Source organism: Macaca mulatta, chromosome 11 (genome assembly GCF_049350105.2).
Source record: "Macaca mulatta isolate MMU2019108-1 chromosome 11, T2T-MMU8v2.0, whole genome shotgun sequence".
NCBI lineage: Eukaryota > Metazoa > Chordata > Mammalia > Primates > Cercopithecidae > Macaca > Macaca mulatta.
Genome location: NC_133416.1, coordinates 62,555,427 through 62,570,664, shown reverse-complemented (window position 1 = coordinate 62,570,664; position 15,238 = coordinate 62,555,427). Strand labels below are relative to the sequence as shown.

The following is a 15,238-nucleotide window of genomic DNA, read 5'->3' as shown; positions in this document are numbered from 1 at the left end:
TGATATGCTTGATATATATAAAATAGATATAAGGTGGAAAAATTACAGAAAAAAAGGAAAAAATTAAGAATACAGAAAAATGTGCTTGAATATAGGAAAAAAAATAAAAGAAGCTTTAAGATGACCATGAAATCTTTGACCAAGCTATTTAATTTGAATTCTACCCACCATATTACTTTCTATACTACATTTCTTCTACTTTTTAAAAATAGCATTTGTCCCTTAAATTTCTATTATATTGATTGTTTCATATGTGTGTTTTATCACTAGAGGTAAGCTCTACAATGATGTGAATCTTTGTATGCGTGTTCCTTTGCATATATCTATTATGTAGAAAGATGATCTGTGTTTTTATTGGTTTATTTGTGGTTTCAGCCACAGATTTAGTTATGATTGTTGCTTGTTCAATGATAATTTTTTTTGGTGAATTCCCTAAGGGCCTGTTTTACCCGCTGGTTTCTTAAGGTGTAAATAAAGGGATTCAGCATGGGAGCAATAGAGGTATTAAGTACTGCTACACCTTTGCTCAAAACCACACCTTCTTTTGCAGACGTTTTTACATACATAAAAATGCCCATAAGAAATAGAAACCACAATCGAATGGGAGGAACAAGTTGAAAAAACCTTTTTCCTTTGCTGGGCAGAGGGGATCTTCAAAATTGTTTTAAGGATGAGTGTGTAGGAGAGAAACACCAAGGCCAAAGTTACAATGAGTGTGAATACTGCTAACCAAAATGCCAGAAGCTCTAGAAACTGTGTGTCTGTGCAAGCAATCAGCAGCATAGGGGAAGAGTCACAGATGAAATGGTCAATAGTGTTGGAGTCACAAAAATCCAGTTGGAGGCCCATAATTACTGAGGGAAAAATAATGAGAAAACCAGCCAGCCAGCAGCTGATTACGAGCCAATTACAGACTTTGTTACTCATGATGGTTGTGTAATGTAGAGGTTTGCAGATAGCCACATAGCAATCATAAGACATGACAGCCAGAAGAAAAAATTCTGTTGATCCCAGAAGAATTTAAAAAAATACTGGGCCATGCAAGCATTATAGGAAATGGTTGTGTCTCCTGTTGCAATGTTGATCAGAAATCTAGGAATGCAGACTGTTGTAAATGAAATTTCTAAGAAAGAGAAATTCCTGAGGAAGAAGTACCTGGGAGTTTTCAAATGAATATTTGACAGTGTGACAGTGTAAACATAATGATGGCCATGTTTTCACTTACACTCAATAAGTGTGTGATCAACAGAAAGAAGAATATTGCAACTTGTAACTCTGGGTCATCTGTAAGTCCCAGAAGAATGAATTCTCTAATTGATGCCATATTTGGCATGGCTTAGTTCTGAATTCTGATAGGTCTGTAGATAAAAAGAAGAGTGAATGTCAATACATGATTTGATTTCAGATACACTAGGATTGCTCTTACTCAGCGTCAAGAACTTTAATAGACCCATTCAACAAGAAGTGGCAGAATATCCATTAGAATACAAGTTCATGTCAGAATTTATTTAGTAGTGAAAATATTAATTTGTGTTTTATTACTTTAAAAAACATTTAAATTTTATCTTTGATAATTCCCTGCTGTATAGTTTTGATTACTTAATGTACAGAAAGGTTTTTTATAGTTATAAAATAGGAAATAATAAATATTTTGCTTGCTTTGTTCTGTTTGTGGAATATTGAACAAGTTATCAAAATACATAGTAATTTTGAAAACTTAAAGGCCATAAAACACAAATGTTAATATTGTCTTTAGAAAACAGACTTTTGGCTGGGCGTGGTGGCTCACGCCTGTAATCCCAGCACTTTGGGAGGCTGAGGTGGGTGGATCACGAGGTCAGGAGTTCGAGACCAGCCTGACCAACACAGTGAAACCCCGTCTCTACTGGAAAAAAAAAAACACACACACACACACAGAAAAATTAGCCAGGCGTGGTGGTGTGTGCCTGTAATCCCAGCTACTCGGGAGGCTCAGGCAGGAGAATGGCATGAACCCAGGAGGCAGAGTTTACAGTGAGCCGAGATCTCACCACTGCACTCCAGCCTGGGTGATAGAGCCGTCTTAAAGAAAAAAAAAAAGAAAAGAAAAGAAAATATTTTGAGTTGTAATTCAATTTAAAAAATGAGCCTTGGCCGGGCGCGGTGGCTCAAGCCTGTAATCCCAGCACTTTGGGAGGCCGAGGTGGGCGGATCGCAAGGTCAGGAGATCGAGACCATCCTGGCTAACCTGGTGAAACCCCGTCTCTACTAAAAAAAAATACAAAACACTAGCCGGGCGAGGTGGCAGGCGCCTGTAGTCCCAGCTACTTGGGAGGCTGAGGCAGGAGAATGGCGTGAACCCGGGAGGCGGACCTTGCAGTGAGCTGAGATCCGGCCATTGCACTCCAGCTTGGGCGACAGAGCAAGACTCCGTCTCAAAAAAAAAAAAAAAAAAAAAAAAAAAAATGAGCCTTGATTTCTTTTCACAGCAAAAACAAGCAAACAAAAAAACACAGAAAATACTATATTTATGGGAAATTAATTGAACTCCATCTCCTCTTGCTTTAGGCAAAACTGATCCTCTTAGCTCCTTTCTGATTGAAGTTGACATAAACACAATGCCGACCTTTATTAATGAAGAAGATCACAGTATAAAAGTCCCAATTGGACTTTTTAAATATAGTCAATCAATGCAGTGTTTGTTTTAGTTCTATGGACCAAACTCTGCATGCATGCATCAGTTATTCTGAATTAGTACATTTTGATTGATATAGGTACCTGTAGCGGTCTATGCCAACAAAATAGGAATTTCAGTGAAGTACATAATCAACATCCCAAACATGAATTGCTCAGCATGATCTGCTGCTACCAGTACTAGGAATAGATAAAATCATCTTGACCAATTTGGAGTGAACCATGAGAATAATCTGATTTAATGAACAAAGTCAAAGTGTGAGGTATTAGGAAGGGTAAAGATGATATTGAAATGCGGTCATGCATCCTGGGTCTTGCATCCCTGCAATAAGTCATACCAGCTGAGGTTTATCTAAGAAAATGATGTCTAACTCCTTCGTTAAGCAGGTATTTGTATGCTTCTGAACTAAGCTGTGACGAATTTAAAAAGACTCGGAGATCTATGTTGAAGTTTAAACTACATCCGTGAGGTTTTGTTCTCTTATGACATCTGTCTCATTTTTATAGACAATTTGATGCAAAATGTGGTGTCAAAGGTTCCTGGATAGGTACTTGGCTGTTGAATATTGTGACATACTTTTCTGTCATACAACACAAAGTTATTTTCATGCTCTTGACGGGATTGTCTTTAAATTTCAAATTCAAATGGGCATCTTTGATGCTTCAAGGATATCTGGTGACCAGTTGAAAATCATGCTGTGGGGACCCTGTGATTCCCTGTACAAAATGTAAGGAGCTCCTTCAAACAGAGGGGCTAGGATGCTAGTGATGCCCTTGATTAAGCAGCTAGCTACCTGGCTGGCCACATGTTAACATGATAAAAGATGCTCAGGCGATTTCTCAATTTCTCTGCTAAGATTGTTCTGGGACATTGTTTTCATCATCTTTGATTAGAGCAGGTATACCAGATAACATGCAAACAGACACAGGATGTGACTCCTCAGGATTAAGAAAACATCCATGCTAAATAACTAAGATCTCAGAAAAGGAAGTAATGATGATGGTGTTAATTTCAGTAAGTTTAAATAAATGTAATGCATACCAAAAAACAAAAAGACTTGGAGAGACAAAACAATACAAGCATTGATAATAAAAACTAAAAAAAAAAAGAATTGACAAAATGCCTTCATGGTACATTTCAAAAAGAGTAGCTGTCAAGAGTTCTGCGATTAGGAAGATGAATTAACAACATGAAAAAAGAAGAAATACACTCTCTTATGTTAGTCCTTGATAGATTCAAGTCATGGTTTAAATAAGAGAAACATAATGTTTTAGCTAGAAAAGGGTCAGTTTTACACCTTTTATCAAACTAATTCATTTTTGTACAGCTGTTCAATTATTAAATTTTTGAAGATTTTTTCCAGATGCCCCCTTGTTGTAAACCATCTGTTTCTCAACCTAAAAGCCACTCTCGGTGAGGATGAGAAAATGCAGTTGGCATATTTTGAAAAAATTTTTTTTGCATTTAAATGTCAACTGTTTCATATTTTCTCTGACATTGCTCAGTGATACAAGCTTTCCAAAAAGCTTTTTTTTCTCTAAAAGAAATAGAAAGGCACATTTTGTGTGTTTTTGGATACAGTGTTAGAGTGGAGGTTGTTTTTGAGGGAAATATAATAAGACCCTCCCTGGAGACAGAAAAACTAGTGTATCCACAACGCTATTAATTTTGGCAACATTTTAATTGGGTTCTCTTGGGAGACATTAAATATTGGAAGAATATAGAATTTTGCATATAATGTTAAACTTTGCAAGACATAAAGGGAAAGACTGACAAAATAATGATCTCTTGACTGGTTTTTAAAATTATCATTCTGATTTTTTTTCAACTGAAAAGAGATTCACGTTGGCTCTGTAGTAGATATCTATGAGAAAATATGAATTAGGAGGTTGGAATGTACAGCAACTGGGGCTTAAACAAAATCCCAATCTGAAGATTCTATAGCACAAGTAAAGATAAAGAAATAATTTTCTCTATGGAGAAAACCAAGCATTTTTATTTGAGTGACTTAGTGAAATGTTACAGATTTCTTAAATGCTTAGCATTTGTGGATTTAGAGAGAATAGATAAAATGTGTGACCCAAGATTTAGCATTTTATAGTTTACTTTAGTTAGGTCATTAGCATAATGCATTCTAGGCTTCATTTAATGGCGATGTGGGAATGCCAGATCGTAAGGTCCGTGCTCTACCATGATAATTAAAGCTAAAACAGTACATGTTACCTTGAATAATAGGAAATACGTATGGGTATGTAAGTCATAATTATGGTAAGCAACACTCTCAGATTATTAGACAGTGGTTAACACTAGATGAAACCGAATAGCCCGAGTCTACCTGGAGAAGCTGTCTAATTCTTATACCGTTATTAGCCACATAATACCTGACCTTTGAGCAGTGTATTCACTCAGTGTAAATATTCAACTAAATGTTATGTTTTGCTTTCTTCTCATTTATTTTCTTGTTTCTTTTTAAAAAAGCTCACTTTAAAGAAAACATACAGAACAAATCTGTGAAAAACATACACTTGGAAAGAGTATTTTTGTCCATTATTTAAAGGTCACTGCTTCATGAACAATTCAAAAAAGAAAAAAAGGCTGAATTGGCCATCATGAAAATTAAAAAGTTTTGCTTTGGGTGACAGAAAATAACAGATTGGGAAGTTAAATAATCAGTCTCTCCACTGAAGAAGACATTAAGCTGGCAAAACTGAGAGAAGTTAATTTTTTGGAACTCTGGAATCTAATAAAAAACAAAGCAACAAGAGGAGTGCTTAACGAAGAAAAAGGTAGCTACATTTTGGTAAGAAAACATTGTGGTGTTGCATTTACTTACCTAATGTCCCCCATTTCCCAGCAAAGTGGCAGCCATGGGGACAGAAACCTGCTTTCCTGGTGTGGCTTGCTGATGCAAGAGGGCTAACACAAAATGTTCTTAAAATACTGCATTGTAATGAGAACACATGGACACAGGGAGGGAACGTCACACACCAGGGCCTGTCCAGGGATGGGGAGAAATCCACAGAAGGCTTCAATAGCAGATTTTAGCAAGCAAAAGTTTTGCTCTGGAAAGATTTATACTAATTTTCATTTATTTCCACTTATTAACGATTATAATGAACTTCATCAGATAAATTTTGACTAAGAGGATAGAATTTTCCTAACTCTGTTATTTGCCTGATATCTATTAGTGTCTATATCTATCTATAGATATCTATAACTATTAATTATATATGATATATACATTCTATATACATATATACATATGTGTACATATACATATAATGATATATACTTATATGTACATATGTAAATAGAATGTATATATCATATAATACATATATACATATGTGTACATATAAGGTATATATCATATATAATACATATGTATTATAGTCTTACAAAAAGGCTTGCATTTTTTCATTTTCTTTGTAAATTGTGTGTTATAGTAAGGAATTTGTAAACAAAATAATCATAATTTTAGTTTTCTGTTGCTATTGTTAGAATTTGAAAAAACATGTAAGTCATTCCATGAAAGCAGAAAGGTAAGAAGTACGTGATTGTTAAAGACAGCCTCTTCTTTGAACAATAATGAAAACTATTTGCCAAGGAATTAGATTTTCTACAGTCATTTACATTAATCAAGATAATCAGACCAGGCTGAAAATCAAGGTGGCAATACCAAATCCGCCTACCTTATACCTAGTCAGACTCACAGCTACTGAGTCCCAATAATTAATTTTATTAATGACACATTGATTTTGAGGGACTCAGTAACTATAGGTAGTAGGCCTGAACTCATTTTTTTGCAGTTCTCAAAGGCCTCCAAAAGTCATTTGCTTGGTTGGGGGAAGATGTTGAAACTGTGAAAGAGACAATGAAAAGATGAAGGCAGTATCACAGGTTTGGCAATAAAGGAAAACTAACATATAAATAATTTATCTCTTCATTTATAGAAAACTCGTTAGAAGTCATGTAGCAGTCAAAGGACATGGCAGCCAGAAGGTAAAATTCGGTCACCGCCAAGAAGATGAAAAAAATAGCTGAGACACATAACCATTATAGAAATGGTTATGTCTCCAGTCACGATGGTGACAAGGAATCTGGGACTGCAGACAGACATGAATGATATTTCCAGGAATGAGAAGTTCTGAAGGAAGAAATACATGGGAGTCTGCAGATGGGGATCTGAAAGGGTGAGAGAGTGATAAAGATCAGATTCCCAGTCCCACTTAGCATGTAGGTAACAAGAAATAGGAAAAGCACAACCTGCCACTGTGGGTCACTTGTCAATCCAAGAAGAATAAAGTCTATTACTGCCTTGCAATTTCTTATTACTTATTACTTTCTTTCTTTATTATGTTACGCTTTATTTTAGCTACAAAATAAATGAAGAAATAAGAAAGCTATAGCACCAGTAAAGACACTTAAACACACACACACACACAAACACGCATTTTAAGAGCATCATTGTTATCTTTTCTTTTACAATAAAATGATTTTGTGGTACATAGACCCACAATATTTTTTAACAACTTTATTATTTATTATCTCACATATTAATTCATTATTTGTATATTTCTTTCATTACATTCTCATATATTACAATACAAATATCTCTCTTCTGAATATTCAACATACTTCCTGAAAATAAAATTAAGCCTCTTAGATTGAAACTTTTCAAATAACATTCTGAGAGTTCATTTGCCAGCATTTTTCAATACTTCGATATTCATTTCAATACTTTTTGATATTTTATTTTGCTTTCCCTTGATAGTTTTAATTTTTTAAAACTTTTGAATAAGCATGTATTTTACCTCCCCTATTTAAAAGTTTAGAGTTAAAAAAGTCAGCCCACTCCTTAATCTGGTAGAGTAGTCTGTCCCTAATAATGGTTTGCAGAGATATTTAATCTGGAAGTGGTTTTTACTCTAATTCTAATGTTGTAATGGAAGACATTCTAGTTTAGTTAATCATCTATGATAATCTCCTGTAAGACTGTAAAATGTACTCTTCTTGAATATGTTTTTATTTACCAGCTACCTATCATAAAGCTACTGTTTGTTATGTAAAGTAGTATTTTATTTAATTCTAACTGTATTTTAGTAAGCTGCAAGTGTTTTATTAATCCTATTTCTAGACCAATATAACATGAATTCACATTACTGTGTGTTCTTTTCTCCAGTGGTGATAAATTAGTTTGATACTCAAGATACATTTTAGATGAGGCAAGATTGTTTTTCCTTCATTTTTTTTCTTCTGATATCATCCTTGATGTTATGATGTTACTTCTTTGTTCAAGTTTAGTTATTTTCCACAAAAGCTTAAATGTGCTGCCACTTAGCATAATTTTTTAAAATACTTAAAGATCCGGATCCGGACAGCTTTTCTGAGTTTGTAAAGTCTCATCTGGTTCTGGTATTCTTCAGAGACTTTAGCACTTTCAAACGGAATATTTTCTCAGGATTAGATAATTTATTATGTGAATATATTTGTCACCGATTTTTACCTACAAGATTCCTAAGAGGGAGATATTTGCCCCTTCCTATTATCTATGTTCTTTGTGAACCCAGAGTTGCAGTTTCTTTTAGTCTCTTGCCTTTATATTATGGGTACTGACTTTCACCACATGTAAAATTCACACCGTGTAAAACTAAATACATAAGGTATATCTACTGTGTTAAAAATGCATCAAATTGTTTTGAATCTTGTGTAAAAATAATTATATTTTTTCTGATATTGATTATATTACAAACAACTGTATAGGATATCTCCACAAGAACACAAAATGTCATTCAGTACCATGAGTTGCAACCCATGCTATAAAGAAGAAACTTGAAACTTGTTGCTTAAAACTATAGGAATGTAATGGTTTTTAAATTTTCCTGCTATTTATATATTTTGATATTATGAAATGTCATAATTGTGTGGTTTAAACTCACTAATACTTAATATTGTACATAATTGAGATTACTTGTATAAAGCATAAGCATATACTATTAAGCAGAAAAATTATATTCCTGAAATAACAATTAAGAATATACATACTTTTAAGGTAAACATGACTGGATTAGTCAAAATGTCATTTCTAGTTGCTTTTTAAATTTACTTAAAGCTTCAGGATTTTTCAAAAAACCTCTGCGTATTGTTCTGTTTCTTCTTCCTTGCATTTCCTTGCATTTGTAACCAAATATTCAATATATGGACAGAAAATAAAAATCCCAGCAGTACCTCTACTATGTTCACAAGAAGGGTATGTGAACAGGTAAAATCCCAGGAGTACCTCTACTATGTTCACAAGAAGGGCACCCATTTCTGCACATCCAATCAAATTTCTCTAAGGGTCTGAAGTCATTGGATACTCTACCTATTTCTACTGAAGGAAGTATTATCCTGGCATTTAAAATGAAATAAATTATAGTTGAAGTAGAGGTGAAGGTAACATCTCCCCAAGCCTGATACGCAAGATCATATTTTGGGTGTGGTAATATTATTATTCAAGCTGGCCATTATTCTGTTTCCTCTACATGGAGGATAGCCTGCAAAGCTTATTATTTAAGCTCTGTTTCCTCTAAATGGAGGAAACAGAATAATGGCTTGCTTATTCTATTAATATTCCTTTTACTATTCCTCTAAATGGAGAAAACAATAATGGCTAGCATATTCTATTTATGTTCCTATTAATATTCCTCTGAATGGAGGGAACAGAATAATGGCTGGCTTGAATAATAATATTACTACCTCAGGATTTATTAAATGAATAAACAAAAGGAGATTAGTGTTCTCAAGACACTGGGAGCTAAACAATAGTCTGAATTAACACACATTTTAGAATAGAATACTTAGGTAATAGTGGCCTAAAAACAAAGCAGAAGATATAGGAAGATTTACAGATTCATAAATATCTTATAACTTTACAATGAGAAGAAACTTAATAGTGGAGTACTAGATATTGGCAGCCTCTAGATGACACAGACTATGCTGTGAACAAGTAGGTCTATCTTTAATCTTAAGGAAAATGTCAAAAATTCATTGTGATGTTCTAGACTTAGGCCAAGGTTCTCATTACACTGAATCAAATGTCAAGATTGTCTTTAAGGTTTTATGTTTTCCCACTGATTGAAAATGTAGAAAATATGATTATAATAAAAATTACTGCTTATTTATTAGATAACTTTTAACATATTTATTACGTATTGAGCTCACTCTTGGGTAATAGAACGCAGTCATGATAAAGTTAGCCGCTTGCATAGTTTTTACATCTTCTGGAATACCGTTAGAAGGCTACATTATTTGTTAAATCTCATAATCCCTTCTTCCTATTTCCAGTCAACAATTTTCCCACAGATGCCAATTCACTATCCTCTGCTTTGATATAAAAAGACATTTATAATATCCCTTTTACACTAGTTATTTTGAGACATATTTAGTTGATATTTAATCCAAGAACCCCATCAAACTTATAAGTATTTTAAATTAAATCAGAACTAAGATTATTTAATGGTCATAAGATGTTAGATACTTCTTAAAGATTTTAAGATGTTTAATGTTTGTAAAATAAAGTTACAACAAAACTATTAAAGGTATATAATTAAATAATACAGATGGCATATGAAGAAAAAATTGTTAAAGTATAACAGCTACTTTAAGTTTGAAGTATATAATATTTAATTAGCCATGATTAAAGCCAAGAACTTGAGAAAACATTGTAAGTATGCTTTAATAAAGAGGTTGTTATAATATTATTTATTATAGGAAGATGGTTACTTGCAGATCAAAATACTACTTTAAAGTGTACATTTAGTAGCATGATATAAAGATTGGAAAATTGGTTTAATGTGCATAGTGAACAAAAAATAAATTGAGGTGTAGGGTGGGTACACTTTTTAGTCGATGACCTAATATAACCCTTTCTATTCTGAATTTTGAGTATAGAGGATGATGCCACAGTGTTTGTGATGGCAGCAGCTGCTGTCCTCAAGCCAGCTGCAGCAGGGAGGCGCCACAGCAGGCTGCACGCTCAGTGGAGCCGGCGGGAGTCCAGGACAAGTGACAGCCCCGCCCATTCCGAGTTGGGGCAGGAGCTTCCCGGGTGCCCGCCTAAACCAGGGTTGTAGACCTGGGACTCTGGCTCCACGGAGCAGGCAGGAGCCCGGTCCCTCAGCGCGGCTGTAGCCGTCCAAACCTGGGCTGCACGCCCAGCAATCCCCGCACTCTTGGGTGGCCTGGGAAGGCTCTCTTTGCCTTTGCAGGCTCGGAGGTGCCTGCTCCTGCTGCCTGTCCTCTCCCCGCTCCTAATGCCCGCTCAGATCTCGGAGTGGTGCTGGGGCTGACCCAGGCGCTGTCACAGTCTGGCCGGGTATGCTCATGCTGGGGGCACTGCTGACATGCCAGCCCCCAGTGGACTGGGCCCCCTCTGGACTTTGGGAGCAGAGTAGCACAGGAGGAGAAGCTGAGGGGTGGTGGGGGCGTCTGGGTGCTGGCTTGCAGGTGCCCCTTGGTGCCAGCAGTCTGGGTGCCATGGATAGCTACTGTAGGCAGACAGGCTACTGGGAGGAAGGGGGTGGTGCCCCTGTAAGGCCCCACCTTCAGGCCAGGGATGGCCTGAAGACTGGGCACCGGGCTGTCAGTCCTGTAGACGGCAGACTGGAGTGGGAACTTGTCGTGCCTCTTCTGCTGCTGATGGCTGCCCATGGACCAATCTGCATGTACTTCCTCTCCTCTGGGGTCCATAAAAGCCCCGGGCTCAGCCAGAATGGGGCAGAGGATGGAGAGGGTGGCCAGAGGACTGGTTGAAGTGAGGAGCTACCCTCTCTGCTGATAGCTGGAGATGACTAGAGGACCAGCTGAAGGGAGGAGCTACCCACTCTGCTGAGAGCTGCAGAGACCACTAGACTACCTGACGGCAGAGAGGAGCCTCCCAATTCAGGGCCTCCTCTCTGCTGAGAGCTGAACTCTGGATGAGACAACCTGCCTACAGAGAGGAGCTGCCCCCTGCTGGTCTCCTCTGAGCTGTTCTATCACTCAATAAAGCTTCTCTTCATCTTGCTCACCCTCCACTTGTATGCCTACCTCATTCTCCTGGACTCACGGCAAGAACTCAGGCAAAGGTGCCACTAGCCACAGAGGTTTCCAGCCAGAAAAGTGACACCCTAAAGATCCCATTACATTTAGTTTTTAGGACTTTTGGCAGGCAGTTATTTTAAAAAGTCATACATAATGCTAATATAAATTATAAAAACTAGTAATTAAATAAATTACATTTAAAATTAATACAATTCAAAACTCATTAATTCTCAGATTTAATGACAGTAAATTTATAGAAAAAGAGTTCGCAGATTGAAATACAATTCCATTTGTCAAACTGCGGTTGAATTGCAAAAATAAATTGCTTATGAACACAAGTTCGGTAAAAGTCAATAAAATATTGCATGAAAATCAATTGGTATATAGAATTGGCACTAAAATTTATAATTATGTCAGGTTTTTATTTTTTGGAGGACTGGTTGTTAAACATTACACAGCATATCCTTTCTCTCTGCCCACATGCACTGAAGGATCTGGCCTTTATTGAGCATCACATTGCTTGAGCCATATCCACATCAATAGATGCAAAGCAAATTCAGATTTGCGTAGAATATGCTAAGCAACTACCAGAAAAATAAAAAGCTTTGTAAAGCAATGAGAAATAAAAATGTAATTTTTGATTAGCTGGAATATTTAGCTCTATGATGCCTAAAGGAGTCCAGTATTCTTATCAATTCTAACTGAACTTATTACCAATTTAACAAAACACTTCGTATAAGCAGATGTAGTAAATCATTTTGCTCAGATACACAGATGCAAATATCATATGGCTATTTTAGACATTTAGACATTCATACTCTCTCTCAGATCGAATGTGTTAGTCTTCGTTCATCTGCTTTTGATTACATATAACCTTGTTTCCACAAACACTTGTTTGAATAACTCATTTTTTAAACAGGGGAGAAAAGAGAACCTAAGAACTAGGAATTTGAATACATATTAAGGAAAAGTGATCTGATAGTAAATTAAATGATTTCATGTGTTCATGCATTGTTTGTGGAAGAAGATAGGAAAAAAGCAAATTGATAAATACTAAACACATTTTTATTCTTACAAGTGTATAACTATCATTAAGAACCTCTTATAGGAAAAGTTTATATCAAGGTGCAGACAGTGTAAACATACTTAATCCCATACTCTGCATTGTCCATAAAAATATCAAAATGTTTTAAAAAGAATGCAACCATATAAATACAGTCGAGAGCGTCATTAGTATACTAGAAATTTTAAGAACCACTTGGGAGATAGAAAGCACAGGGGTTTAAAGGGCTAGTAAAATCAAAAGAGAGAAAGGCAAGCCAGATTCTTTTCAAAGGAGCTGCAGGTAAACTCCTGACCCAGCATGAGTAAATTAACAGAAAGAAATGGGCTATCATCAGTGTAGTTCATTAAGGGTGCTTTGTGGTAAGAGTACTGGGGCCTAACAGAAATATCAGAACCGGTTTTGAAGTACTTTTGGCATTTCAGCCAAGAAAAGACATCGAGCAAGATATTTTATAATATTAAAGAATGGAATTCACACTGAGGACATAGAATGCCAATGTACCAAATAGCATATGTAAACATTTATAATGCAAAAACCAAATGAGATTAAAGGAGAAATATAAATATACTAGAGGTAGGAGACTTCACCTCACAGAAGAACTTATTTCGGTACAGTGTGCTAATGCACTGGGATAAATAATTTTTCAGATTAGCTTGATGGTAATTTTTTTTTTTTAAGTTTTTTTCTTGGTGATCAAAGGGAAAGTCTTTCAATGATTGTTTAAAACTAAATTCTGCAGCTTGGCCAACATAGTGAAACCATATCTCTACTAAACTACAAAAAATTAGCTGGGCGTGGTGGCAGGTGCCTGTAATCCCAGCTACTCAGAAGGCTGAGGCAGGAGAATCACTTGAACCCAAGAGGCAGAGGTTGCAGTGAGCCGAGTTCGCACCATTGCACTCCAGCCCGGGCAACAGCGTGAGACTCCATCTCAAAAAACAAACAAACAAACAAACAAGAAAACACAACACCTAAATGTTCACAGCATGTAAATATAAATGGGTTATCAAGCCAAGTGAGGTCAAAATGAGATAGAAGAAAAAATCCTGAAGGAAAAATAGTTGAATATATTAATGGTACTGGATGGAGATATAGAACAATGTCAGTATTATGTTACAGATAAGTTTCCATTTCAAGTTCAGGCTATACATTTCTTTGTGACTAAAATTTATTTGAAAAACATTTTTTGATCAAGTTCTGAAAGGACTGTTTTACCTGCTGGTTCCTTAGGGAGTAAATAAAAGGATTTAACACTGGGGCAACAGAGGTATTGAGCACCGCTACACCCTTGGTCAAAGCCACTCCTTCTTTTGCTGACGTTTTGACATACATGAAAATGCAGCTTCCATAAGAAACGGAGACAACAATCATGTGTGAAGAACAAGTGGAAAAGGCCTTTTTCCTTTGTTCAGCAGAAGGAAGTCTCAGAATTGTCTTAAGGATGAATACATAGGAAAGAGTCACTAATGTTAAGGTTACCATAAGAGTGAATATGGCCAGGAAAAATCCCATGAACTCTAGAAAGGCTGTGTCTGTGCAGGAGATCAGTAGCATAGGAGTGGAATCACAGGTAAAGTGATCAATGATGTTGGAGTCACAGAAATCCAGTTGAAGCCCCATGATCACAGGTGGAAAGATAATGAGAAATCCAGCTAGCCAAGAGCTAATTACAAGCTGGATGCAGACTCTGCTGTTCATTATTGTTGTGTAGTGCAGTGGCTTACAGATAGCAACATAACGATCATAGGACATAGCAGTCAAAAGGAAAAATTCTGTTGAACCAAGGAGTATAAAGAAAAACACCTGGGCCATGCAAGAATTATAAGAAATGGTCATATCCCCTGTTATGATGCTGACCAGAAGCCTAGGAATACAAACTGTTGTGAATGAGATTTCTAGAAAAGAGAAATTCCTAAGGAAAAAGTACATGGGCGTTTTTAGGTGCACATCTATCAAAGTGAGGGTAATAATTGTCAGGTTCCCAGTTATACTCAGTATATATGTAAAAAATAGAAATATAAAAATCAAAACATTTAGCTTTGGGTCATCTGTGAATCCCAGAAGAATGAACTGTTTCACAGATGTGTAATTTCTCATTGCTTATTGTTGACTGCTACCAGGTCTATAAAGGAAAACAAGAAACAATGATTTAGTGAGTTCAAGGTTACATTTTATCACATCTGCTGGGTTAGAAATCATATAAGGCCTATAATAAACCAAAAGAAAAATCAGCCAACCAAGTTATACTGAATTATAACAATATGTGTTAACCATAACAAAAACAAATCTATGTCTGGTACTTGCCTTGCTGGTCACTAGCCATTTAATATTGAGTGTGTTACTTGATAGATTTAATAAATAAGAAAAATATGCTTACCAACTGTGTTTTACTTTCTCTTAAAAAAATTGATTGGCTGGGTACAATGGCTCACACC

At 36.0% G+C, this 15,238-nt stretch overlaps 2 protein-coding genes across 2 annotated transcripts; both read right to left on the bottom strand.

Moving 5' to 3' along the window:
• Nucleotides 1-404: 404 nt before the first annotated feature.
• On the bottom strand, nt 405-11,404 carry LOC100424863 (olfactory receptor 6C65-like). Its single transcript, XM_015151910.3, is given in 6 exon segments — nt 405-573; nt 575-1,022; nt 1,025-1,155; nt 6,838-6,872; nt 6,875-7,001; nt 10,857-11,404. Coding segments are annotated over 6 exon segments (1,458 nt in total).
• Nucleotides 11,405-13,964: 2,560 nt separating this feature from the next.
• LOC708285 (olfactory receptor 6C65-like) lies at nt 13,965-14,900 on the bottom strand. Its single transcript, XM_015151909.2, has one exon. It carries the CDS (start codon nt 14,898-14,900, stop codon nt 13,965-13,967), a length of 936 nt encoding a protein of 311 aa, XP_015007395.2.
• Between the last annotated feature and the right edge of the window lie 338 nt (nt 14,901-15,238).

Excerpts from the sequence above, each read along its gene's own strand:
- LOC708285 (XM_015151909.2), bottom strand. The coding sequence starts at position 14,900 with ATGAGAAATTACACATCTGTGAAACAGTTCATTCTTCTGGGATTCACA.